This window comes from Dama dama, chromosome 23, assembly GCF_033118175.1.
Source record: "Dama dama isolate Ldn47 chromosome 23, ASM3311817v1, whole genome shotgun sequence".
NCBI classification, from domain to species: domain Eukaryota; kingdom Metazoa; phylum Chordata; class Mammalia; order Artiodactyla; family Cervidae; genus Dama; species Dama dama.
The window spans coordinates 66,216,668-66,242,067 of record NC_083703.1 but is presented as its reverse complement, the minus strand read 5'-3'; the positions used below and the strand labels follow the sequence as shown (position 1 = coordinate 66,242,067).

The 25,400-nt window shown below is 42.1% G+C and overlaps 2 protein-coding genes and 2 non-coding genes across 5 annotated transcripts in view; 1 reads left to right on the top strand and 3 right to left on the bottom strand.

Annotated features, from left to right (window-relative positions):
- Positions 1-12,153, bottom strand: part of RPN2 (ribophorin II) — a 50,922-nt gene extending 38,769 nt beyond the window's left edge. Inside the window, exons 1-2 of one of the 2 annotated variants that reach the window (XM_061127237.1) lie at positions 12,120-12,153; positions 8,008-8,201 (exon numbers count right to left, since the gene is read on the bottom strand). In XM_061127237.1, the coding sequence (XP_060983220.1) occupies positions 8,008-8,201; positions 12,120-12,138 (213 nt within the window). In that variant the 5' untranslated portion in view covers positions 12,139-12,153. Of the gene's footprint in view, positions 1-8,007; positions 8,202-11,843; positions 11,976-12,119 lie in introns of those variants that run through there. The other variant, XM_061127238.1, reaches the window with a different exon arrangement.
- LOC133045344 (small nucleolar RNA SNORA38) lies at positions 448-578 on the bottom strand. The gene has a single exon (XR_009690217.1). It is a non-coding gene; the product is annotated as a small nucleolar RNA SNORA38 (small nucleolar RNA).
- LOC133045351 (small nucleolar RNA SNORA26) lies at positions 9,091-9,212 on the bottom strand. The gene has a single exon (XR_009690224.1). It is a non-coding gene; the product is annotated as a small nucleolar RNA SNORA26 (small nucleolar RNA).
- Positions 11,676-25,400, top strand: part of MROH8 (maestro heat like repeat family member 8) — a 57,669-nt gene continuing 43,944 nt past the window's right edge. The window contains exons 1-4 of the mRNA XM_061127239.1: positions 11,676-11,990; positions 16,293-16,414; positions 18,706-18,851; positions 22,198-22,320. Coding sequence (XP_060983222.1) covers positions 11,704-11,990; positions 16,293-16,414; positions 18,706-18,851; positions 22,198-22,320 — 678 coding nt within the window. The 5' untranslated portion in view covers positions 11,676-11,703. The remainder of the gene's footprint in view (positions 11,991-16,292; positions 16,415-18,705; positions 18,852-22,197; positions 22,321-25,400) is intronic.

The window sequence follows — 25,400 nt, the reverse complement described above, 5'->3', positions numbered from 1 at the left end:
CCTTTCAGCAGAATGTAGGTAATTAATGTGTGCTTTGTCGCCATCTGGTGCTTTAACAGTAGAACAACATCCAAAGTCCCAAACAATGATGGTCATTGTTACCACTTTTTGGGCACTTAAAATGTGGCAAGCAGTGTTGACAAGTGCTGTGTAAGCATTTCTCCTTTAATAAGAGGATCTATACATTAGGTCCTCCGATTACCTGAATTTTACAGATAAGAAAACTGGAGCATCAGGTCACTCAGCTCTTAATGGAGGAGCTGGAATTCAGACCCAGGCAGCCTGGTTTCAGTCTGAGCTACACAACCTTTCTCCGTACTATAAAAACGACTTGTTCCTGTGTAAAACCAGCATCATGCCTACTATACTTGCTTTGCAGAGACAGATCTACCAGCAGTCCGTGATTTCAAAGCTCAAAATGTGGGTAGCTTGTTTTCGCTTTTTTTCCTATGTGGGATGGTTGATCTTGAGCCCGCAGGAAGGAAGCTGGTCCCAGACTTCTCCAAGTCCACATTTCTTTGCCTCCAATTCTTACGTGTCTAAAGACAGGAAACCACAGACACGCCTTTGTAGGAGGGTCATGTATGCTCAGTAGTATTCCATTCTTTTCGACCCCATGGACTATAGCCTGCCAGGCCCTTCTTGGGGAAAATTCCATGAATATGGAGGCAAGAATACTGGAGTGGGTTGCCATTTCCTCCTCCAGGGGATCTTCCCAATCCAGGGATTGAACCTGTGTCTCCTACATTGGCAGGCAGATTCTTTACCACAGAGTCACCTGGGAAGCCCTACATATACCGTACTGGACACCAAAATGAAAGATGTTCATTCTTCGTTAACACCTAAAACCAACTCTCATTCCACACTCCACTGTTACCAGAGCTATGCTCTCCTCTCATACTTATTTAACCCCATTCCTCTCAGTTTTCCTGCTGAATCTGTTATGAAAAATAACCAAAATCTCCTCTAATGACCTACCTATGAGAGCAACCAACTCAGTGGATCTAACAGAACTGAGGGAGTTCTCCCTACTCACTGAAAGCAACGACAGCTGAGGAGGACACACCCCACTACACAGAAGTGGCAATAACAGAGACTCTCTCTCAACTGGTTTATTTAATGTGCATCTCTAATAAGGAAATCCACCAGCTCCTAAACGTCCATACAACTCCCTTCCTTCCATGGCTTACAATGTACACATCACACCCTCACCACAGCATGTTTCATAAGTGATTAGAAGAATGAAGAATATGATTAAACCATTTATTTTCTGATTAAGAGGCACATTTAGAGAGCTTTCATTTGTATTAGGCTAAAGTTTACAATTCATTCAACAAATATTTGTGGAACACTTTCTGTTCAGTAGGCATTAAGCAATTCGGATGGCAGTTAGATAAAAAAGTAAAACATCAATGTACATGAACTACCACTATTACATAATAGTACTATTAAGAGCTAATACTGATTACACACATATTACCTGCCATCACCATGCTAACCACCCTACATCCATCACCTCTGAGCTGCGTACCGTAACTATTTCCATGTTACAGATGAGAAAACAGATTCTGAAAGGTTCGGTAAGCAGCACAGGTCCCTCAGTGGTGTGGTTGTGAAGTCAAGATCTTGAAGCCAACCACTGAATTAGGAACAAGGAGCCACAGCTAATCATACAATTTGGAGAAGGAAATGGCAACCAACTCCAGTATTCTTGCCTGGAGAATTCCATGGACAGAAAAGCCTGGCAGGCTACAGTCCACGGGGTCCCAAGAGTCAGACACGACTTAGCGACTAAACCACTAAATGACCCCTGGGGGCCATTATTCAGATTGGTGGTGGTCACCAATCACCCAATTAGCTGTGGTGTTAGGGAAGACTCTTGAGAGTCCCTTGGACTGCAAGGAGATCAAACCACTCAATCCTAAAGGAAATCAGTCCTGAATATTCATTGGAAGGACTAATGCTGAAGCTGAAACTCCAATACTTTGGCCACCTGATGGGAAGAACTGACTCATTTGAAAAGACCCGGATGCTGGGAAAGATTAAAGGCAGGAGGAGAAGGGGATGACAGAGAATGAGACGGTTGGATGGCATCACTGACTCAATGGACATGAGTTTTAGCAAGCTCTGGGAGTTGGTGATGGACAGGGAAGCCTAGTGTGCTGTAGTCCATGGAGCCGCAGAGTCGGACATGACTAAGCGACTGAACTGATTCACACAATTACCCCCGAATCACAGTGCACTGCAGTTGTCTGGATAGCTTTAGTCTATCAGCCCAGGCCAACAGCCATTCGAACTCATGACATTAGCAGGGAACACCCGCAGGGGCATGAGTTCAATCTAAATCCACATGCAGCTCCAAATCATGAGACAGATTAAAAGGGGGCGTTCTGGGCTTCCCTGGTGGTCTAGTGGTTAGGAATCTGCCTGTCAACGCAGGGGACTTGGGTTCAATCCCTGGCCTGGGAAGGATCCTACATGCCACAGGGCAACTGGGCCCGTGTACCACAACCACTGAAGCTGCACTCTAGAGCCCGTGAACTACAACTACGGAAGCCCACTCTCCTACAGCCTGTGCTCCACAACAAGAGAAGCCACTCAATGAGAAGCCTGCACATGGCAACTAGAGCAAGCCCGCGTGCAGCAACAAAGACCCAGTGCAGCCAAAAGATATAGAAATCAATCTTTTTAAAAAAAAAAAAGGTATCATGCAAGTTAGAGTGAGGCCACCCCACTTCTCCATGAGGCCCCTGGACTGAATCCTATGGTCCCACAGATGTCTGAAATCCATCGGTAGAAACCATTCATCTGCATTCAAATCCGCCAAAATTTAAAATTAACCTAATAATCCCATTTTCTCTCCTATACCTGATGATACAAAACCTCTGCTGGTCAAGACTGCTCCACCCTATGCCTCCCAACTGTTCTCTCTCTTCCCAGGCCCTTTACAGACACCATGGGCTGTCCATACAGTATCTATATCAGCACCGTCTGAACTGACATGAATAAATTATAAATAAAAGCAAAACTTTTTAAAATATCAATTATAACAATAGTTAACAATCAAAGGGCCTTTCATGGGCTTGTTACCTATTAGGCATAATATGATTTCACATTGTCTCTTCAATGATCCCAGGAGAAAGGCATCAGAACTCCCATTTTACTGAGATGGAGCCAAGATCAAAAGCTTGGGCTAACGACTCTGCTGCTCGTGCACTTTCTTTTGAGCAAAACTAATTTTATCAGGCGGTACCTTGACCTAGAAGGTTTACAACAACATGAGGAAAGTTGGTTTCAACAGTCACACACAGAAATACTGAGCAGGAACAAGTAATAGCTGTCAGGAAGATATCTGAATTTCTGAATAGGTGCAGCTCTCATACAGCAGGGATCAGCAAATTTTCTATAAAGGGCTAGAGAATAAACAGGCTTTGGGGGCCAGATAACTCCCTTTGGTAATTACTCAACTTTACTGTTAAAGTGCAAAAGTAGCCGTAAGCAATATATAAATGATGGGTCTAGTTGTGTTCCAGTAAACTTATTTACAGAAATAGACTTCAAGCTGGATTTGACCCTGGGGGCCAATATTCAGATGATGGTTGGCAGACACAGGGCAATTTTCTTAACCTTTCTGAACTTGTGTTTTCTCCTCTTTTACAGGAAAATATTTCTGACCATATAGGAGAACTGTGGAAAATTCTTAAAGAGATGGGAATACCAGACCACCTGACTTGCCTCTTGAGAACTCTGTATGCAGGTCAGGAAGAAACAGTTAGAACTGGACATGGAACAACAGACTGGTTCCAAATAGGGAAAGGAGTACGTCAAGGCTGTATATTGTCACTCTGCTTGTTTAATTTATATGCAGAGTACATCATGAGAAGTGATGGGCTGGATGAAGCACAAGCTGGAATCAATATTGCAGGGAGAAATATCAGTAATCTCAGTTATGCAGATGACACCACTTATGGCAGAAAGTGAAGAAGAACTAAAGAGCCTCTTGAAGAAAGTAAAAGAGGAGAGTGAAGCTGGCTTAAAACTCAACATTCAGAAAACTAAGATCATGACATCTGGTCCCATCACTTCATGGCAAACAGATGGGGAAACTGTGGAAAGTGACAGATTTTACTTTTTGGGGGGCTCCAAAATCACTGCAGACAGTGATTGCAGCCATGAAATTAAAAGACGCTTCCTCCTTGGAAGAAAAGTATGACCAACCTAGACAGCATATTAAAAAGCAGAGATATTACTTTGCCAACAAAGGTCCATCTAGTCAAAGTTATGGTTTTTCCAGTAGCCATGTATGGATGTGAGAGTTCGACTATAAAGAAAGCTGAGCACCGAAGGAAGAATTGATGCTTTTGAACTGTGGTGCTGGAGAAGACTCTTGAGAGTCCCTTGGACTGCAAGGAGATCCAACCAGTCCATCCTAAAGGAAATCAGTCCTGAATATTCATTGGAAGGACTGATGCTAAAGCTGAAACTCCAATACTTTGGGCCACCTGATGGGAAGAACTGACTCATCTGAAAAGACCCTGATGCTGGGAAAGATTAAAGGTGGGAGGAGAAGGGGATGACAGAGGATGAGATGGTAGGATGGTATCACCGACTCGATGGACATGAGTTTGAATAAACTCCAGGAGTTGGTGATGGACAGGGAGGCCTGGCGTGCTGCAGTCCATGGGGTCACAAGCAATCAGACACCACTAAGCGACTGAACTGAACTGAGAATTAAAAACACTCAAGATAACATGTCCAGTGTGTCTGGATATATGAGATATTCAATAGATAATAGCAATTGCTAATTCTAGTCCCAGCCAGGAAACACAAACTGAGGACATCAGAAATTCTCAAAGACTACCAGTTCACAAAAACACACACATACAGAAACATTTTGGCACACTGGCAAAAACGGAAATTTTGAGCATCAAAAAAAAAAAAACAATTGCAATGGACTGCAAGACATCAACTGGGACTACCTGTTCTGACCAAGACGGGATTAAAATATTAAACTGCTATATAAAACTATAAAACTGAACAAAATGAGATGTTGAGACACCAGACAGCACAAGGCTGCAATCCTTGAAAAAAAGTAATAAGTATGACAGTAAGACAAATGATGCGAGTTTGAAGAGAAATATTTTGTTATAAGGTCCTTTCCTTATTTGTGATGTCGCAAAATAATTAAAAATATACTGTGATAAGTTAAGATGCATATTACAGGGACTTCCCTGGTGGTCCAGTGGTTGAGAATCCACCTGCAATGCAGGGGACATGGGTTCAAACCCTGGTCCAGAAGATTCCATATGCCACAGGACAACTAAGCCCGGGCCACAAATACTAAGCCTAGAGCCTATGAGCTCTAGAGCCCATGAGCTGCAGCTACTGAAACCTGTGCCCCGTAGAGCCTGTGCTCACCAGCAAGAGAAGCCTCCCCAATGAGAAGCCTGTCCACCACAGCCAGAGTAGCCCGCACACGCCACAACTAGAGAAAGCCCACACATAGCAACCAAGACCCAGTACAGCCAATTAAATGTTTTTTTTTTAAAAGATGTATATTACAATCTCTAGATCAACTGCTAAAAAACTAAAGCAAAAAGTCAATAGAAGAGAGAAACTATTTTTTATTTTTATTTATTTTATTTTATTTTTTATTAGTTGGAGGCTAATTACTTCACAACATTTCAGTGGGTTTTGTCATACATTGATATGAATCAGCCATAGAGTTACACGTATTCCCCCTCCCAATCCCCCCTCCCACCAGAAACTATTTTTTAAAAAAAGATTCGAACTAAAAGGAAAGGAAGAGGAAAGAATGGATAGACAAATAGAAAATAACAAAATGGTAGGCTTAAATCCAACAGTGCAGTTACAAAAAATATAAATGAACTAAATCCCCAACTAAGAGACTGAGATTGTCAGAACAGATTAAAAAACAAATCCCAGCTATATACTGTATACAAGAGAGAGACTAGTGTGACAACACCTGAATCTACGGATTCAACTTTATCATAACTAAAAATGAAACCATCAGGTATTATGCATCCACTAAAAGGAAGTACACAGCGCTGCCTACAAACTGACCCTGAATATACATAAGCCTCAAGAACTATTGGTTTATAAGAATCCAAGAGGTAAGAAAATATGTTCAAAAACAGCATGAGGATATAATCAATCCAAGGCAGGCTGTGGAAAATTCTCCAGGACAAGTGACCTGGCTTGTTCCATAAGTAAAAGATGGGGTCGGAGGGAGACTGTTAAAGATGACAAGGATCTGAGAGTCAGGGAGAAGGCTAAGGCAGGCCTTAGCAAAGGGACTGAGCAGCTAACTCAACACGTTGCCACTCCCTAAAATGCCTTGTCCTCTGAAGATTACATTGCCCTAATCTGTTGAACCCAGGCATGGCCATGGGACTTGCTTTAGGCAAAGAAATGAGAAAGAAAAAAGAAGTGGTAAGTATCTCTTCTGAAGAGAAGCTGTAGAAGTAACAACATCTCTACAACACTCCAGAAACAGACTACTCCATTAGGCTAAATCTTAGCCTGAAGAATATGGAACAAAGCCCCAGCTAACCGTTGATGGCCATATTACAGTACAAGTGAAAAATAAACTTTAGTCATAAACCATTTAAATATGGGGCCACTTCCATGCTAGTATAAGAAAGGCAGAATTCTAAAGATGTCATTGTCAGATTTCCATCCATTGATTATGTATTTAAACACCAACCTAAGAATTGCCATGAAGGAATTTTTTAGGTGTAATTAAAGCCCCAAATCAGCAGACTTTAAAATTTAGAGAAATTCTCCAGGTAGGCCTGACCTAAAAGGTAAGCCCTTTAATTGCAGAGAGAGTTCTCCAACTGGTAGCAGAAGAGGAGGTCAGAGAGATTTGAAGAGTTAAGAAGGACTCAACATGCCATGACTGATCTAAGTGGGGACAGGGCAAGATGAGAAAAAAGGCAGTGGCTGTGAGGAGTGGACAGCAGCCCTTAGCTTGACAGTGATAAAATGGGGACCTCAGATCCACGACCACAAGGAATTGGATTCTGCCAACAACCTGAGGAGCCTCCAGGTTAAGAGCCAAGCCTGGCCAACACCTTCAAAGGGACCTATGAGACACTAAGCAGAGAGCCCCGCTAAGCCTGCCTGGACTTCTGACCTACAGAACTATCCATTAATAAATGAGCATTGTTTTAAATCCCTAAGTTCATAGTAATTTGTTACACAACTATAGGAAACTGACACACAAGGCTTATGTGAGAAACCTGGCCCTAATTCCCTACCCTAGGCTGTCCATGTTGCTGTAATGAACAAAACGTAAATTCACAATTTAAGACTTTCCCTAAATCCAGGAAAGGTTTCAGTCATGATGCATTTTTCCTCACCAAAGATTCAAAAAATATATCAGAATTGCCTGATGCTGTAACTGTCAGTATTTAATAAAAGTGAATGCTCCCCCATCTTGAACTCCTTTAATATTTATTAGCCACACACACGGGGCACTTAACAAGTACAGGCTCACTGTAAGTGAAGTGAAATGAAATGGAAGTTACTCAGTTGTATCCGACTCTTTGCCACCCCATGGACTGTTGCCCGTGAGACTCCTCTGCCCATGGGATTCTCCAGGCAAGAACACTGGAGTGGGTTGCCATTCCTTTCTCCAGGGGATCTTCCCCACCCAAAGATCAAACTGCAATCTCCAGTATGCTGGCAAATTCTTTACCATCTAAGCTACTGGGAAAGCCCAGCCTCACCGTAAAAGTTTCAATAAAAGCTACAAAGTTCCTAAAGGATTTACGACTTGGTCTTCTTTATACTTTACTAAAACACAAGGCATGGTCCTAACATACATTAGTCATTCATTTAAAAAAAAGTATCTGTCAGGTTGATATAAATATTTATGATATTGGCTTAGCCTTGGGTATTCTCAAGTAAGCAGGAGTAAGGTTTGAAGTACACAAAAGGAAGTCATGAAGGAATGAGGCCCCAAGGCAAAAGTGGTCTTACCTTTACATCTGGCACCTGGGCACCAAGGCTGCTCAGTCCCACGATGGAGTAGAAAGCAGACTCCAAACTTGTGAAAGGGCGGTCCAGCGAGGCTTTCAGTCTTTCCACGTCATGCTTGGTGAGGTAGTGAGTGGGCGTCAAAGCCTGGGCGCTGGCTATGATTGTCAGGGCCAACAGGAAGACAGTGCTTGAACCTTGGGGGGAAATGATTGTTAAATAAATACACTCCACACTATTCAAAGTTCTATACACAGTTCCAATGATGAGGCGCACCAAGGTCTGGGAACCAAATCATGTGAGGAAGGGTGAGGGAACTGGGAGGCTCCACCCTGGGGAACTGGTGGGCACAGTCTTCAACCATCTGAATGACAGTCCTCCCAGCAGCCTCTGGGCATCTAAAGCGAGGGGCTCATCACGCCATTCCCATCTCAGGTATGTTTGTAGCTCCAATGCCTCCTAGGACAAATCCAAACCCGAGTCCTCACGTGGCCTTGCCTGTTTCCCAGTGGGATCTCTTCCCCCGCTCTTTCATCTGTGGCTATCTGCCTTCCTCTCTGTTCCTCTAACAAGTCGTGTTCTTTCCTATCCAAGTTTTTGGCATGTCTTCTCCTGCTTAATGTCAATTTTCAGATTTCAGGTCAAGAATCTCTTCCTTAAGAAGCCCCCCAGCAGCCCTTCTCTGGATGGGGTCTCAGCTCTATGGTGAAACACAAGGTGTCTGGGGCCAGGTTTAAATCTCAGCTCTGTCACTTCTTAGCCAGGTGGCCATGGCAGTTACAATGTAACCAGTCTGTGCCTTAGTTTCCTCAAGCGGGATAATACCAGTGTCAACCTCGGGGTTGTTAGAATTACATGTATTATGTCAGAAAATCTTAATTAGTGGCATGTATATAAATAAGGGTTACATAAATGTTAGCTACTCCTTCTTTTACATTATCGTTGTTTCTATATCCATTCAAAGCAACTTGCAATTCTATGCAGTATTTTTTTTTTTTTCAAACCAAAGGTCAAGTTTAAATTTAATGACTTTGGTATTAACTATACACATACTAGTAAGTGCTAAGACTTAAAATCTTCCGGTTCAGTTGTGACTCCAGACAGGATCCAGAGAGGAGTTCTAAAATTTCTTCTCTGGGTTTTACGGAGACTTTCTTTACCCTCCTGTGTTAGCCTCTTAAGGCACTGTGTCAGCCTTAAAAGGGCACTGGAAAGGGCGATATACAATATTTTTTAAAACTAAATTTAGTAATGTCTGATTCCTCTGCTAAACTATAAGCTCTACTTAAAGCTACTTAAAGCTAAACTATAGACTATAAGGACAGAGACTGTTGATTTTATTCATCCCAGTATTTCCAAGCCTTGCATGTGGTAGTACTAAATTAATATCTGCTGAATAAATGGGAAAAAAACAAAAATCAGTCCTTATCTATTATGCCCCAGGGGACAGAGGGAAATGCGGGAGTCAAACATTTCTACTTTTAATTGGAATAAAATCCTTTCAAATGGGCAGCTTCATGAACAGTCTACCTTCCAAGTAACAGTAATCACAAGGTTAACATTTATAATTAATGCTCCTTTGCCTATATCGTCTACTTCAGTTTGAACTAGAACCCCTTAAGAAAGGTATTTTACAAATAAGACAACCAGAACAGCCTAGACACAGCCAATCTTGGACTCAAACCCAGGTCCATCTAAAGAGTTCTCACTCCACTATTTTTGGGAGAATGTTGATGAAGGGATGCCTACATTAGGGATATGAGTGTTTGTGCTACTTAAGCCCTTGTGTGTATTAAATAACCTAAAGAATGTGAAAGCTCTTTAAAAAAACTAGAAGGAGATCTGGAATGTAAATCATCATTCATCAAATGTTTCTGAATAACTACTATGTAACAAAAACTATTTTTGGTGTTAATACAACATGAAATGGAACAAAAACCCCTAATCTCATGGAACTTACACTCTAGTGGGAAAAGACATGACACAAAATAACTAAGAAACATTATTCATCATCTTAGAAGGTGAAAAGTGCTATGGAGAAAAATACAGAATGTAAGGGATATCTGGGAAGAGCTACAACTTTAAACATGGCAGCCTCGGAAGGCCTAACTAAGAAATAGAGATATTATGTATAAACCTGAGGGAAAAGAAGGAGCAAGTCATAAAGATATCCGGAGGGAAACTATCCCAAGAAGAAAAGCAAGTACAAAGACCCTGAATCTGGAATGCAGATGGGGCTTTCTGCACCAGCAAGGAGGACAACATGGCTGGAGAGGATTAAGCAAGGGGTGAGAAGTAGGACAAGGTGACAGACACAGCAGAGGTCAAACCCGGACGACCCTATGGGCACTTCGGCTTTTATTAAGTGAGAAAATTTTGAGCAGAGGAGTGATCTGACTTACATTTTAACAGGAACTTTGTGTTGAGAAGAAACAATACTGTGCTGAGATTATAGAGGAGCAAGGATAGAAAAACAGACACCAGTCAGGAAACCACAGTCATACCTCAAGAAAAAAGATGGTGGTGGTCTAAACCAGGGGACCAACTGGTTGGTCCAACTTGGGACCAACTGGCTAGAACTCCATTAGAATTGCTGATGCGTGTAAAGATGTAAAAGAGGGATCCAGATACTAATGCTGAATCCCCAGTGCCTTGAATACATGCATGTACTCAGTACATTAAGATCTAGTAACTATGACCAGCATTTTCCCAGCTAGACTGTAAGTTCCTCTAACATAGCATTTGTGCTAGTATCCTGATCTTCCCACCTCATATCAACATATTAACCATACAACTTTGGGGACTGTAATCTGAGCACGTAACATGAGCTGGGTATGCCCACACTATGCTAAAGTACTCTGTGTGCATTTAGTCATTAAATCCGCACAATACCCAAGTCTGTGCACTTTACAGACCAAGATACTGAGTCACAGAAATAGTTACCTGCCCTAAGACAGGTTAACTAGTTGAGAATCCAACTGCAGGAACTCTGTTATCCTCAACCTGTCAATTAATGGAGCAGTGAGCCCACAGATTTATTCATTGTTACCTTGGGCAAGTATCTCTTCCCTGAGATTCCGTCTGTTAAGTGGAAATAATAAAATTGTACACATTGCCCAAGTTGCTGTGAGACTACACGAGGCTGCATCCTGCAGTGTCTTCTCAATACCTGGCAATACAGTTCAGTTTAATGAATACTTACGGATTGCCGCGCACTGTTCTACACTATGAAGGGAGATGGTCTCATTTAACTCCCATCGTAATTTACGAAACTAACCTATTTAACAGATGAGAAACTTGAGGGGCAGAGGAGTCAAGTTACTTGCACAGGGTCACTTTACGAAAACGTGGCAGACTGCAAGTTTGTACCCGGAGACATCCTAACTTCAGAACTCACGCTCGTAAGCTCTCAAGGAGGTGTGATTTTCTCACCCCTTTCACTGAAGAGGAAACTACGGTCCAAAGAAGGACGATTTAGCCAAAAGCTCACTCTTAGGCCACCTGGCCCGGAAGCCCGCGCGAGTCAGATGAATGGGTGAAGCCAGACCGCGGGTTCTCCGCGGCTGCGGTCCCCAACTGAGTCTCGGGGGGACCCGTAGCCCGCGCCGCACCCACCTCCACCCTCTCCTCCACTCGCCCGCAGTCCCAACCGCTGGCCAGCCCCCCGTCAGACGCCGGACCCCCAAAGAGCCCGAGCTCATGCCCCTGCCCCGCAGGGGAAGAGGACCCCTCCTGGCTGGCCCTCGAATGGCGAGCACTAGCCTCCCGCGGGCGACAGCCCACTCGCCAAGACACGTGGGCCGCGGGACCCCGTTGTCGAGCCCTGCGCAACGCCTCACCCGGCAGCGCCATTCCTCCGAGCAGGTCCCACCACGGCCCGAGCCGCAGGCGGACTTCCGCTCGGGAAGGTGCCTCCAAGAGGGTGCCAGAGGGGACGCCAGGAACTCGCGGCAGACCCCGTGTGCTGGGATGGGCTCCAGGCACAGGTCAGTCCCCGCGGTTCCGCTGGGCCGGGAGGCGCTCACCAGCCGCACGGTGCTGAGCGCGCACTGCGCCACGGCCCTCACGTACTGGGCCGCTTCCACCCCCCGCGCCCCGGCCCACTTGGAACCGACCTCCTCGCAACGGTCCCATTCCGGAAGCCACCGGCCGGCGGTTGGACTAGGCCTCGGGGTGGGCCCGAGACGGGGCCTCCTGTGATTGGCCGATCGCACTGTCACTCAGTCGTCTCTCTGCAACCCGGCCGATTTTAAAGGAATGGAAAGGGTCCGGTGGAAAAGGGCCAGCAACATTTGAGCCGTTTGCGGGTTTGTTTTCTTTTTATAAGAAAATTATGGCAGCTTTCCCTGAAGATTGTTTCGGTTGTTAGTAACTGACCCATAAGTGACTTTTTAAGTCATCTGCGTACGTTTGTGTGAGGAGAATATAAATTCCAATGGAAGTGAATTTATTAATTAGGTAACTCAGGTTATTGAGCGTTTATGGGATAGCCAGACAGGGTACTAAGCACTCCGTGTACCTTGTTTCATTCACTCCTCATCCCCAGTCTGTGAGATATGTACTATTAATATTTCCATTTTATAGAGAAGGAAATTTTAAAATGTGAACCGGAACAGCCTGACTGTAATCTGCTTTTAACTGTTAGGAACACAAAGTATTCACAATGCGATATAACTTTTGCAATCATTAGTGTCCTGGATATTACCGTCTACTACTGTCCCAAACAAGGAAGAGTCAGTTCTTTCTCTGTTTGGTAGTGTGCTATTGTATGGTATACTAGGCATTAAATATCTGGATATTTTAACTTGAATTTAATTAAAATTAAAAATTCAGTTTGTCATTTATTAACCATATTTCAAACATTCAGTGGCCCCATGTGGCTGGTGCAGATGATACTGAACTGCACACAATTATAGAGCATATAGAACATTTCCATTGTCACAGAATATTCTATTGGACAGGACTGATCTAGAATATATAAAGAACTCCTCCAACTCAATACTAAGACAACCAGTGGTGTGCTGAAGCCTCATACTGGCTTGTGAGACTCAACTGTTAAATTTCTCAGGAATTTGATAAACAGCAAAGTCCTACTGGGATGTTGGCAATTTGATCTCTGGTGCCTTTTTTAAAATTGCCAAATTTGAAATAGTCAAATTGTCTACTCAAAGCTATGGTTTTTCCAGTAGTCATGTATGGATGTGAGAGTTGGATTCTCTCTCAAAGAAAGCTAAACGCTGAAGAATTAATGTTTTTGAACTGTGGTGTTGGAGAAGACTCTTTAGAGTCCCCTGGACTGACTGCAAGGAGATCAAACCAGTCAATCCTAAAGGAAATCAGTCCTGAATATTCATTGAGAGGACTGATGCTGAAGCTGAAACTCCAATACTTTGGCCACCTGCTGCCAAGAATTGACTCATTGGAAAAGACCCTGATGCCGGGAAGGATTGAAGATAGGAGGAGAAGGGGACAGCAGAGGATGAGGTGGTTAGGTGGCATCACTGACTCACTGGACATGAGTCTGAGCAAGCTCCAGGAGTTGGTGATGGACAGGGAAGCCTGGTGTGCTGCAGTCCATGGGGTTGCAAAGAGTAGGACACAACTGAGCGACTGAGCGGAACTGAAAAGTCCTACTGTATGGCACAGGAAACTATTCAGTATCCTATAGTAAACCAATGAAAAAGAATAAGAAAAAGAATATATATGTATTTTCTGTATATGTCTATATATTCTTTCACATTACTGTACACCAGAAACTAACGCAGCGTTGTAAATCAGCCATGCATGCATGCATGCTAAGTCGCTTCAGTCATGTCCAACTCTTTGTGACCCCATCGACTGTAGCCCTCCAGGTTCTTCTGTCCATGGGATTCTCCAGGATAGAGTACTGGAGTGGGCTGCCATGCCCTCCTCCAGGGGATCTTCCTGACCCAGGGATGGAACCCGAGGTTCTTATGCCTCCTGCATTGTGAAGACGGGTTCTTTACCACTAGTGCCAACTGGGAAGCCCATAAACCAACTATACCTAAGTAAAAAATATGTAAGTGAAAGGAATTTTGCAAGTTGGTTGTTAAATACAGCTATTAGAAGAATTAAATTATATATACTTAAAATGAAAGAATATTAAAAACAAAATTCATCATTTCCTAATTATTTTCCTTTATTTTATCATTGTGCTTTTGTGGTAGCTTGTATCTACTGTATCTGAATGGTGGAAATATTATATCACGCTGTGCTTACTACACATCTCTTCCCAGTAACATTGGTAGCTTGATTTGGCTGCAAATGGAATATTTATACCATAGAGTCAGCAAATGCTACAAACCAGGGCTTGACTTATTGCTTTGTTATTGTGTAAATTTAATGTTGGAGATAATGTTAATCGAGATTAAACTTAAAAATATATCACATCTGTAGATTTTACATTATAAATAGCACAGAAACTTGAAAATATTTGTGTTGTGTTTGAAAATTATTATCTAATTCAGAAAAGAAGTCACTTTTAAAGTTTCAGTCACATGTTTATTGTTGTTGTTTTTCAGTCCCTAAGTCATGTCCCACTCTTTTCGACCTCATGGACTGCAGCACGCCAGGCTCCCCTGTCCTCTATTATCTCCTGGAGTTTGCTTAAATTCATTTCCATTGAGTCAGTGATGCTATCTAACCATCTCACCCTCTTCTGCCTCCTCCTCCTTCTGCCTTCAGTCTTTCCCAGCATCAGGGTCTTTTCCAGTGAGTTAGTTCTTCACATCAGGTGGCCAAAATACTGGAGCTTCAGCTTCAGCATCGGTCCTTCCAATGAATATTCAAGACATTTTAGTAGAAGGATAATGATGATAAAAATATCATTAATAAGTGAATGATAGATGGTACTGTGTGATAAGAAGAAAAAAAAAGTAGGAAAGGGTAAAGGGGGTTGAGAGAGGGACAGTGTTCTGCCTCAGTCTCTTTTCTCAATGGAGTAGTATCTCTTACCTATCCATTCACTTCTCATGAGGCTGACAATATGTTAGGTACTGAGGATGAAACCACAGAAATATGTTTCAGGGGCTCCAAAGAGCCCCAGTTCTTTATGTCTCAACACAGAAAGAATTGACTGAGAGGCAATGTTATAGATAAGTGATTTATTAGAACAGGATGCTTGCGAGGTTTACAAGCAGATAGGCAGGAGGGTGCAGGGCTCAGAACTTACTGGCCTGCAGTTTTATACTCAAAGGAAATGTGGGGAGGGGCAGAAGACCACCTTCTCCCTCATTCTTTAGTGGACATCAAGCTTCCATCGTCAGCTCCTCCTCCTCTTCCTCTGTATCAGGTGGGGGAGTTTTCTCATCTCTACGTGTTCAAACGTTTCACTGTAATGGTACAGTGAAAATGAGCAAAAAGATGTTAATGAACACCATAAATGGTAAGTCATCTCAGGTTTCAGTATAATGTCACCTTATCCCTTTTTTAGTGTGTGCAGAGGAGCATAAAATAGGAATCATTAACTTACTGACCTCATTGAACAGGATGTGGGTCTCATTCCACTATTGTTTTATTGTGCTTGGGTATACCTCAGGCTTCTATTGCACAGGTTTCTGGGGGTGGTTTTTGTTTTTTTTTTTTTGGCTGTGCTGCATCTTCGCTGCAGGGTGTGAACTTTCTTTAGTTGCTATGCATGGGGTCTCTTCTAGCTGCAGTAAGTGGGCTTCTCATGCTATGTTGCAAGGGCTTCTCTAGTTGCAACACATGTGCTTAGTTGCCCCGCAGCATGTAGGAACTTAGTTCCCAGACCAGGGATGGAACCTGCATCCCCTGCATTGGAAGGTGGATTCTTAACCACTGGACCACTAGGAAAGTTCCCTGCTGCACAGTTTTGTTGCTCAGCTTTGTTCTTGGTTTTGTGGTAAAGTAAACCTGCTTTCTTGAGTGACTGTTACCTTATGGGCCTCCCATACTTTTTCCATTACTTATGATTCCTTAGTGGGATTACCTATTTAATCACGTACTCTGTCCCTTTACTCTTCCATATCAAATATGCAACTGTGACCACGTCGACAAGATTTCTTCCCTTGTGGAGTTTATAGTCTGATGGGAGATGGTTAATAAACACACATGAACTTGATAATTGTAGGTAATAATTAAATACTATGCAAGAAAAGAACAAATAAATATAAGACTGGGTACTTAATCTGGATTGGTGATCAATAAATGTCTCTCTGAGAAGGGGACATTTAAACTTTCACTTGAGTGATGAGACAGAAGCAGTCCTGAAAAACTAATTTTTCCAATCCCCTCTTCATTCCTAGGATCTGTAGTCAAGAAGAAGTAGTGATGCCTTGTGCTTCTGACAGTGATTCAGGAAGTGTGGATTTGCAGCTGGGCAACTTAGAGGATATTAAAAAGCAACCAAGTAGCCTTGAACTTACAGGTGAAATGCGGGAAAGATAAAGGAGTGGGGCTGGGAACAGGGACTCTCTTGTCAAGTTTCAGGGTGACCGGCTGTCGACTAGATTTTGACAACGAGTTTCGTCCCTGACTTTAAGACCTTGGAATATGATTGGAAAAATGAGATGATATGTTATTCTAAGTATATAGAAATCTAAACTTGGTCCTGAAACAGATCATCCTAAAGGCTTGCACAGAGTCTAAGTGCTAGAAGGATTCTGAGAAGGGAGAGTTAGATGTGGATGGTTGCTGGATTGGGTTACAGAGTAGCTATCTTTCATTTATTCTACAAACATTTATTGAGGACCAGTTGCTGGGCATACAGCGATGAACAGGGCCAATGTGATCCCTGCCCTCATAGGATTTACATTGTAGTGCTGAAAATGACCCCCAAAAAGTAAACAGACAACAAACAAAGTAATTACAAGTTGTGGTAAGCACTATGAAAAAGTTGAACAGCTACAGTGTGTTTGAGGAACTACATTCATTCACTTGTACATTCATTCAACAAATATTTATTGAAGCCCTTTTGTCTCTCAACACTGATCTAGCTGTAGAACAGTGTACTTATAAACAAATGATTGGAGCTCAGTATAATGTGTGTGATTAAGGGTTGGGGAGGAAGTAATGAGCAGACAGAGGAAGGTTTATTAGCAGCTCAGAGGATACTTAGCCAAAATGGGCAAAGAGGGGATTCAGGAAAGGGATCCTGGAGTTGAGCTCTGATGGATGAGTAGGGTTTAGCTAGGCAAAGAGAGGAAGGGAAGGTGGGGAGAGGAAGAAGAAACAGGCAGACAGAAGGAAAGCCTGTGCAAAGATCATAGGTGAACAGGAACATGGGCTTCCAGTGGACGACAGACATGTGGCAGGACAGTGGGAGAAATGTATAGAAGACAGTAGTCAGGAAACCACTAAGCGAACAAAAGTAGAGAAACCCTGAGCTGATGGGTCTGTTAGGGAGGAACTAGGAAGGTATTTGCCCAATAGGAATAAGGAATTTGATATCAGAAATGGAGGAAGCAAGGATATAAGACAACATGAATCTAGGAAGGCCCAAAGGGAAACACTGTGTTCCTCACTGGCAATAAAATTATTGTATTTCCTCAATTATAAGATACACATCTTCACATTGTAACATTTCTAATCATGATATATTTATTTTATAATCACTGTAATTGGTATCATAGTGTTCCTTTTTTTCCTGAAAAGTTTGGCTATTAAACAGAATTGGTGTATATTATAATCTTAAAAAACAAAAACTACATGAAGAGGAAAATGATGCCAGCATAATCCTTGTCACTTGATAAAGAAGGTTGTTATCATCCCCATTTTGGAAATGTAGAAATAGGCCCAGAGAAACTAAGGTTGCATAAAGTCAGAAAGCTAAAAAGAGGCAGAACTGGGATGTGAGTCTAGGCAGACTCTGGAGCCTGTGCTTCTAAAGTATTGGGTTGGCCCAAGAGTTTGTTCAGATGTTTCCATAAGATGGTATGGAAAAACCCAAACAAACTTTTTGGCCAACCTAGTATATCTCAGGTCAAGAAGGAGACACCTCAAGCATTTACTTCCTCAGCTACCTGCTCCATTTGGAAAGAGACCATCAGCACAAGTGGCCACTATATTTTAAGCTCTAGTCACTGCAGGGTCAAAGACTTTTGGATTTACATAAGAATATCTACCATTTTAGTGCTTACTGTGGGCCACATACTGGGATAAATCTTCTGTATGTACTACCTCACTCAGTCCCCAACAATAACCCTGTTTTATTGGTGAGGAATCTAAGCTTCTAAGAGACAGGCTAATTTAATAAATGTCATATAGCTAGTAAGTGGGAGAGCCAGGATTCAAACTGAGAAAAATCCATGCTCTTATAACCGGCCCGCCTCAGCTCCGCCTTAAAGGTGTTTGTAGTTTAGGCAGCCCTTGGAGAACATTGGAGGCCGTTGGCCCTCGGAGGACGTTGGAGAAGGAAATGGCAACCCACTCCAGTACTCTTGCCTAGAGAATCCCATGGACAGAGGAGCCTGGTAGGCTAGAGTCCATGGGGTCACAAAGAGTCAGACACGGCTGAGCGACTTCACTCACTGGAGCACGTTGGGTTTGTAATTGAGAAAACTGAGACTCAGGAGGGGAGGGACTTGTCCCAGGTTGCAGAGAAAGTAGGAAAGGTGAGAACAGGACCTGTCTATCTTGATGTCCAGGGGTTCTCCCCACTAAACCGTATGACTTCACACAGTACAGAGACATCATCCAATGTCTTTCTTTTGGTGTTAGACTCAGACATCACGGAAATCCCCGGACTCCCGAGGGAGTCCCTCACAGACACCTCCAGACACCTGACCCACCAAGGCCCCCTCAGTGAAGTCGTTGCTGAGCAGCTGATCCAATCCATTCAGAAGTTTTTTAATGGTGAACTAAAGGTACGAGCAAGTGATCTTCCAAGTCATTCCAATTATTCATCTACCAAATATCTTAAAATATTTTATATAAAGCATTTATACTATAGGCTATAAAATTGACTTATATGTATACTGTCAACTGAAAAAAAAAAAAAAAAAGCATAACCTGCAAATGAAAAGTTATACTTTTTCAGAGGTGTTACTAAGGACTAAAGGGCTTCCCTGGTGGCTCAGATGGTAGTCTGCCTGCAAAGAGAGAGACCCAGGTTAGATCCCTGCATTGGGAAGATGCCCTAGAGAAGAGAATGGCAACCCACTCTAGTATTCTTACCTGGAGAATTCCGTGGACAAAGGAGCCTGGCGGGCTACAGTCCCTGGGCTCACAAAGAGTCAATAGAATTGAGTGACTAACACTAAGGACTGGAATGACAGTCTTTCAGATAGCTCTGAGGGGCTGTTGGTAAGGGAGGAGTCTGGATAAAAAGGAGTTTTTGATGGGGAAAAAAAACTATGTAGTGAAAGCACCAAAAGATGGACTGCTAATCACAAAAGCAGACATTTCAAATTAATCATTTTAGTGTGTGTGAGAAGGTGCGGAGCAGCTGCAGTGGCTGATGGCTTGACGGGCGCAGCACCATTTTTTCACTGAAATGGCAGGTGGCATTCTTTATCCACAATACTTTTATGTGTATTTTTTGTATTTATAATAAATATGTTTATATATTTTTCTGAATTATTTTTATGTTTATAATCATGTTTATAAAAATTTTAAATTTCCTATAAAAACAAAGAAAACTGTAATAAAAGGAACAGGTTAATCTTCCCTAATCCCCCCAAGATTTAAGTTATCTTAGTTTTCCTCCTAAAATAACTTCTGTTAACATTTTGGTGTATTTATTTTCAGACTTTTTCTTGTGCATATAAATGCATGTAATTATAGAAAAGCACACATCAGAGATAGTGGGGGAGAAAAGAAATTTCTTGGTCAGTAACTATAGATCTGTATTATCCTACTTAATAATGCAGTATTCATTATGTAAGTGAAACATTCATTCATTCTGTGGGAGCATATAACAAAAGAATTTGTCTTGACCTGGGGGTAAAGGGAGGCATTCCTGAGGAAGTAACCTTTCAGTGCAAGTCTAAGGAATGAATAGGAGAAAGTAGGAGAAGTTAAAAGTGGAGGTTTGATCTTTGAGTTGGGAGGATCCGCTGGAGGAGGACATGGCAACCCACTCCAGAATCCTTGCCTGGAGAATCCCATGGACAGAGGAGCCTGGCGGGCTACAGTCCTTGGGGTTGCAGAGTCGGACACAACTGAAGTGACAGCACACACACATGCATGTTCCAGAAATAGGAAATGAAACATTTAACAACTTTGTGGCAGAAAGGGTCCGAGAATGTCTGAAACTCAGAGAAGCCCGGCAAGTCTAAATCAGTGCCCAAGGTCTCTGTCATTTGTCAACAGACACTTGGGTTATTCCCATGTTACGTGTGCTCGGTTGTGTCTGACTCCTTTCCACCCTGTGGACTGCAGCCCACCAGGTTCCTCTGTCCATGGAATTCTCCAGGCAAGAGTACTGGGTTGCCATTTCCTACTCCAAGGGAGCTTTTCGGCCCACGGATTGAACTCATGTCTCTTGCATCTCCTGCATAGGCAGGCAGATTCTTTACCACTGTGCCATCTATCTAACTGTGAATAATGCTGCAGTGAATATGGGAGTACAGATACCTCTCTGAGATCCAGTTTTCATTTCCCTTGAATATATGTACACAGGTGTTTGGGGTTTGTGAAAATTCAACAAGTTTTATATTTTCTCTATGTATAATGCCAGTAAAAAAATTTTTTTAAAGACCTAAGGCCAGAGTATTGGTCTTCACTTTTGACGTTATACTTTATACTTTCCTTTATACTTCATGTCAGTAGGGCTTTTTAAAGGACTTCTTTGTAATTAATAAAGGGCTTGGATTGCTGCAGTGAATTCAAGAAAAAAAAATAAAAGCCCATTCCCTGCCCTGACCTAAATCCACAGCCAGTCAGGGTAACAGATGAGTAAGAAGGCAACTCTATCACAGTATCGCAAATACCACGTTAGTAGTATATACATGTGGTTTATGGACACACTTAGAAGGGTACTTGACCCAACTTCAGGAGAGAATGCATGATCTAAGTCTTAAAGCATATATAGATTTCAGTCAGTAAACAAAAAGTGTAGACAAAAGCAAGAAAGGGCAGCATGAAACTTAACTGGGCTAAAATTCAGTATGCTACCAGGCAAGGCGGAAGATGAAATGGCAGAGGTTAGCTGCGTTCACTTTGAGAATGGCCTTGACTTTAATGGGTGCTGTTGAAAAGAGTTTCTGTAGAGAGTGAGTTACCTGATCAAATTTGCATTTTATGACACGAAACTGGTAATAGCTGGGTGAATAGACTAGAAGGGGACAAAACTGGAGCAGAGTAACCCAATGTAGGCTTGTTCTACTAATCCAGGTGATAGGAAATCAGGCCATTGCTATATATTGCTACTATTGCCACTTGCTATCCAGAGGGCTTATACCAATTTGTACCATCTACATGTCGGGGAAAAAAGACTGGAAGAAATTTTCTCATGATGTGTAGAATTATTGATGTCTTTTGCTTTCTTCTTAATACCTTATTTTTTCAAAGTTTGTATGATAGACATTGCTTTTATAATCAGAAAAGGAAATAATATGAAAGATTTTATTCATCAAATCAGAACTTGTATTTTAATATGAAAGAAAGAATCAAAATAATGAATTTTTAATGACATCAGGAGACCTGGAAGTAACAGCATCAGAGGTCACCTTTAAGAAATTTAATCAGATAGCAGTAAACAAGGAGGGCTTCCCTGGTGGCTCAGACAGTGAAGAATCTGCCTGCAATGTGGGAGACCTGGGTTGGATTCCTGGGTTGGGAAGATCCCCTGGAGGAGGTCGTGGCAACCCACTCCAGTATTCTTGCCTGGAGAATCCCCATGGACAGAGGAGCCTGGCAGATCTGTCCATGGGGTTGCGAAGAGTCGGACATGACTGAGCGGCGAAGCACACAGCGCACAAACAGGGAAGGTAGGTGGAGAGGCAGACTAAAGGTGGATAGAGACATCGTGGAGGACTTAGTAAAATCTAGCTGAGAGGGAAAATGAAGACCCGAGCTCAGGCAGGGCCACTGGACAAGGCACTTTTTTCCTCTGTAACTTCTTTATTCCTTGTAATAAAATACTAACCTTGGGTTGAATGAGATGTCAGTCGTTTAAAACATTCCAAGAAGCTTTTCAAAAGCCTTTTACAATTATCCAGTGAGATTATAATGTAGAATTGTGTTTTTATCATTTTCCCACAAACTCAGAGTGAACTTGAGAAGCTGACAGCCCTGAGATCTTTGTCTTCTCTCAGCCGAACTTTACCTTCTGATGAAACCACAGAGTCATTCATTCACAGCCACATAGCAGACATTGTGCATCTGCTAAGTGTAAGTATTATGACCTTATCCCAGATTATTGTGACCATGCAAATTCTGTGACAACAAAATTTTTAGTGGCTTCATCTATGTTATCAATTCCCTCAACTTCTTTTTCATATCAGTATTTCTGCATTAGAGGAGAAATACCCAGGGTACTCCACTAAGATAATCATCCTTGAAAATCAATTAAAAGAGCAGCAGGAAGGGAAGAAACAGCATTTAAATAAGCAAGCAGTAGTTTTGAAGCAGATTCTATAATCAAATGCCTAGGTTCAGTGCCACTTCTGCCTCTTTCTAGCTGTGTGACTTTGGGAAAGTACTGCACTTCTCTGTGCCTTAGTATTCTCATCTATAAAATGAGAATAGCTGTATCTATTGGAGTGGCCAAAAATTTTGTTTGGATTTTTCCACACAATGTTATAAAAGTTTTTGGCCAACCCAGTACCTTACATAGCTACTGAGAGCATTAAATAAAGAAATGCCAGCCACAGAACACAGTACCTAACATGTATTTTGCATCTGAGAAACATGATGGTATCCTTTTTATTGTTGTATTTTGTCCTATTTGTATTGAACTCTAGCCACACTCTGTCACTAACTCATTCATTCATTGCCTTATTAAGTACTTGACAGTTCCAGACAGTGTCCTAGGAACTGAGGCCACAAAGATATAATCTCTGTTCCTGCAGCCAATCAAGTGTTACAGATACTATAACAAAAGTTTAAATGAGTCTAGTAAGGGCACAGAGGAATAAGTGAGTGGTCTATTCCATGTCAAAGGATCCAGAGGCACTTAGACAAGCACTTAACTTTTTAAAAATATTTTTTAATTGAAGGAAAATTGCTTTACAGAATTTTGTAGTTTTCTGTCACACATCAACAAGAATCAGCCATAGGTACAGCCATAGGTACACCCATAGGTACACAGATCTGTAAGGCTGATTAGATTGATGATTAGTTTTCAGAACTGAAGGCTAACCTGCTGACGGGTTTGTTAAGTGGTAGGCATGGTAAAGAATCCACCTTTCAGTGCAGGAGCCACAGGAGACATGGGTTCACTCCCTGGGTTGAGAACTTCCCCTGGAGGAGGAGATGGCAACTCACTCCAGTATTCTTGCTTGAGAAATCCCATGGACAGAGGATCCTGGCAGGCTACAGTCCATGGGGAACCAAAGGGCCAAACACAACTGAGTGAGTGAGGCCATAGGCACGCCAAACTATATCAAAGATCTGTACCCAGAACACTGTGGTGCTTTGAAAAGAATACAAATTTCCTGGAAGGGTTATTCCTTGCCCTTCAAGAGTTTACAGATAGTTTGGAAGTGACTACACCTCATAAGTAGGTTGAGAAAAATTCCAAGTAATACATCAAGTAGAACAGAATGATATGATGCAGATTTAAGGGTAAGTGAAGCTTTTTACTTGGCTCTGCTCTATGGAAAGAGGGTTATATGCAGCCATAGGACTCAGCCAAAATGGCATGATTCCACAATCCCACCTCTACAAAAATTGGCAGCAGTGGGTTGACACATAGTTCAACCAGTCAGCTCAGAAGATCCACAAGCAAAAGCACACTGAATTTCCCCATGCTTTGCACCTGAATCTATCCAGCCAGTAGCAAAATACCTACTGTCAGGCATCAACCCAAGTTTGGGCTGGCACGGGGTTCAGCCTCGAAGAGTTAAGGAGAGTTGGTGTCCACCAGAAAACTCCAGGGGTCAGTACATCATTGTTCAAGACCATGTGCAAGAGCTAAAAGAGTGTTGCTTCCAACAACCAAGAGGAGAGGCAGTTCTGAGGAGAAAACCAGGGTCATTCTAAAGAAAGAAGTTTATGGGATTTGCCAGTCTTCTCTTGATCCATGACAAAGCATGGCTTTTCAGTATCCAGATAAAAAGAGCAAAGGACGCTGAGAGCAGAATATGGAAAAGAAGAGGGAAAAGAATCTGTTACAGTTACTTCACCAGAGAAGATTTACAAATAAGCACATGAAAACATGCTCCATCACTGTGATTAGGAAAAAGCAAATTAAAACCACAAGAGGGACTTCCCTGGTGGTCCAGTGGCTAAGATGCCACATTCCTAATGTAGAGGGCTTGGGTTCAATCCCTGTTCAGGGAACTAGATCCCACATGCTGCAACTAAGAGTCTACATGCCACAACTAAGACCCAGCACAGCCAAATAAAGAAATAATACATATTTTTTAAAAAAACACAATGAGATTCAACTGTACACCCACTAGACTGGCTAAAATAAAAAGAAAGGTGATACCAAATGTTAGGAGGATGTGGCACAACTAAGAGTCCCATGTACCCCTGGTGGGAATTTAAATAGCACAGCCATTTTGGAAAACTGGCAGTTTCTTAAAAAGTTAAATATATACTTACCATATGACCCAGCAATTCCATTCCTAGGTAAAATGAAGCGTATGTCCATACAATGACTTGTACACCAGTGTTTTATAGCAGCTCTGTTTGTAAAAACTAAACCCTGGAAACAACCCAAAGATCCATCAACAGATGAGTGGATCAACCAATTTTGGTATATCCACACAATGGAATACTACTCAGCAATGGAAATGGATGAACTGTTAATACGTGGTGCAACTTGGATGAATCTCAAAATAATTATACTAAGTGAAAGAAGCCAGATAGAAAGAGAATATACTCTGTGATTCCATTTACATGAAATTCTGGAAACTTAAGACTTATCTATAGTGATATCACATCAGTGCTTTCCTGGAGGTAGGAGAAGAGTGGGGACAGGCAAGAGGGAGAATTTACAAGGTAGCACAAGAGAACTTTTGGGAGTGATCCATATCTTGATTATGGTGATGATTTCATGCATACATACCTATGCTCAAAATCATCAAACTATGCGCTTTAAATATGTACAGTTTATTGTATGTTACTTCAAAATCAAAAAAGATATAAACAATATGTGGAGAACTTTAATAGAAAAGAGAAGAACTACAATGACAATCGGGATATAAAGTAATGACAAGATTTGAGTAAAATTAATCCAGATAGATCTCCTGATCTAATCTTAAAAGGAAGTGATAAATAGGGTTGAGAGAAAGAACCAGTGA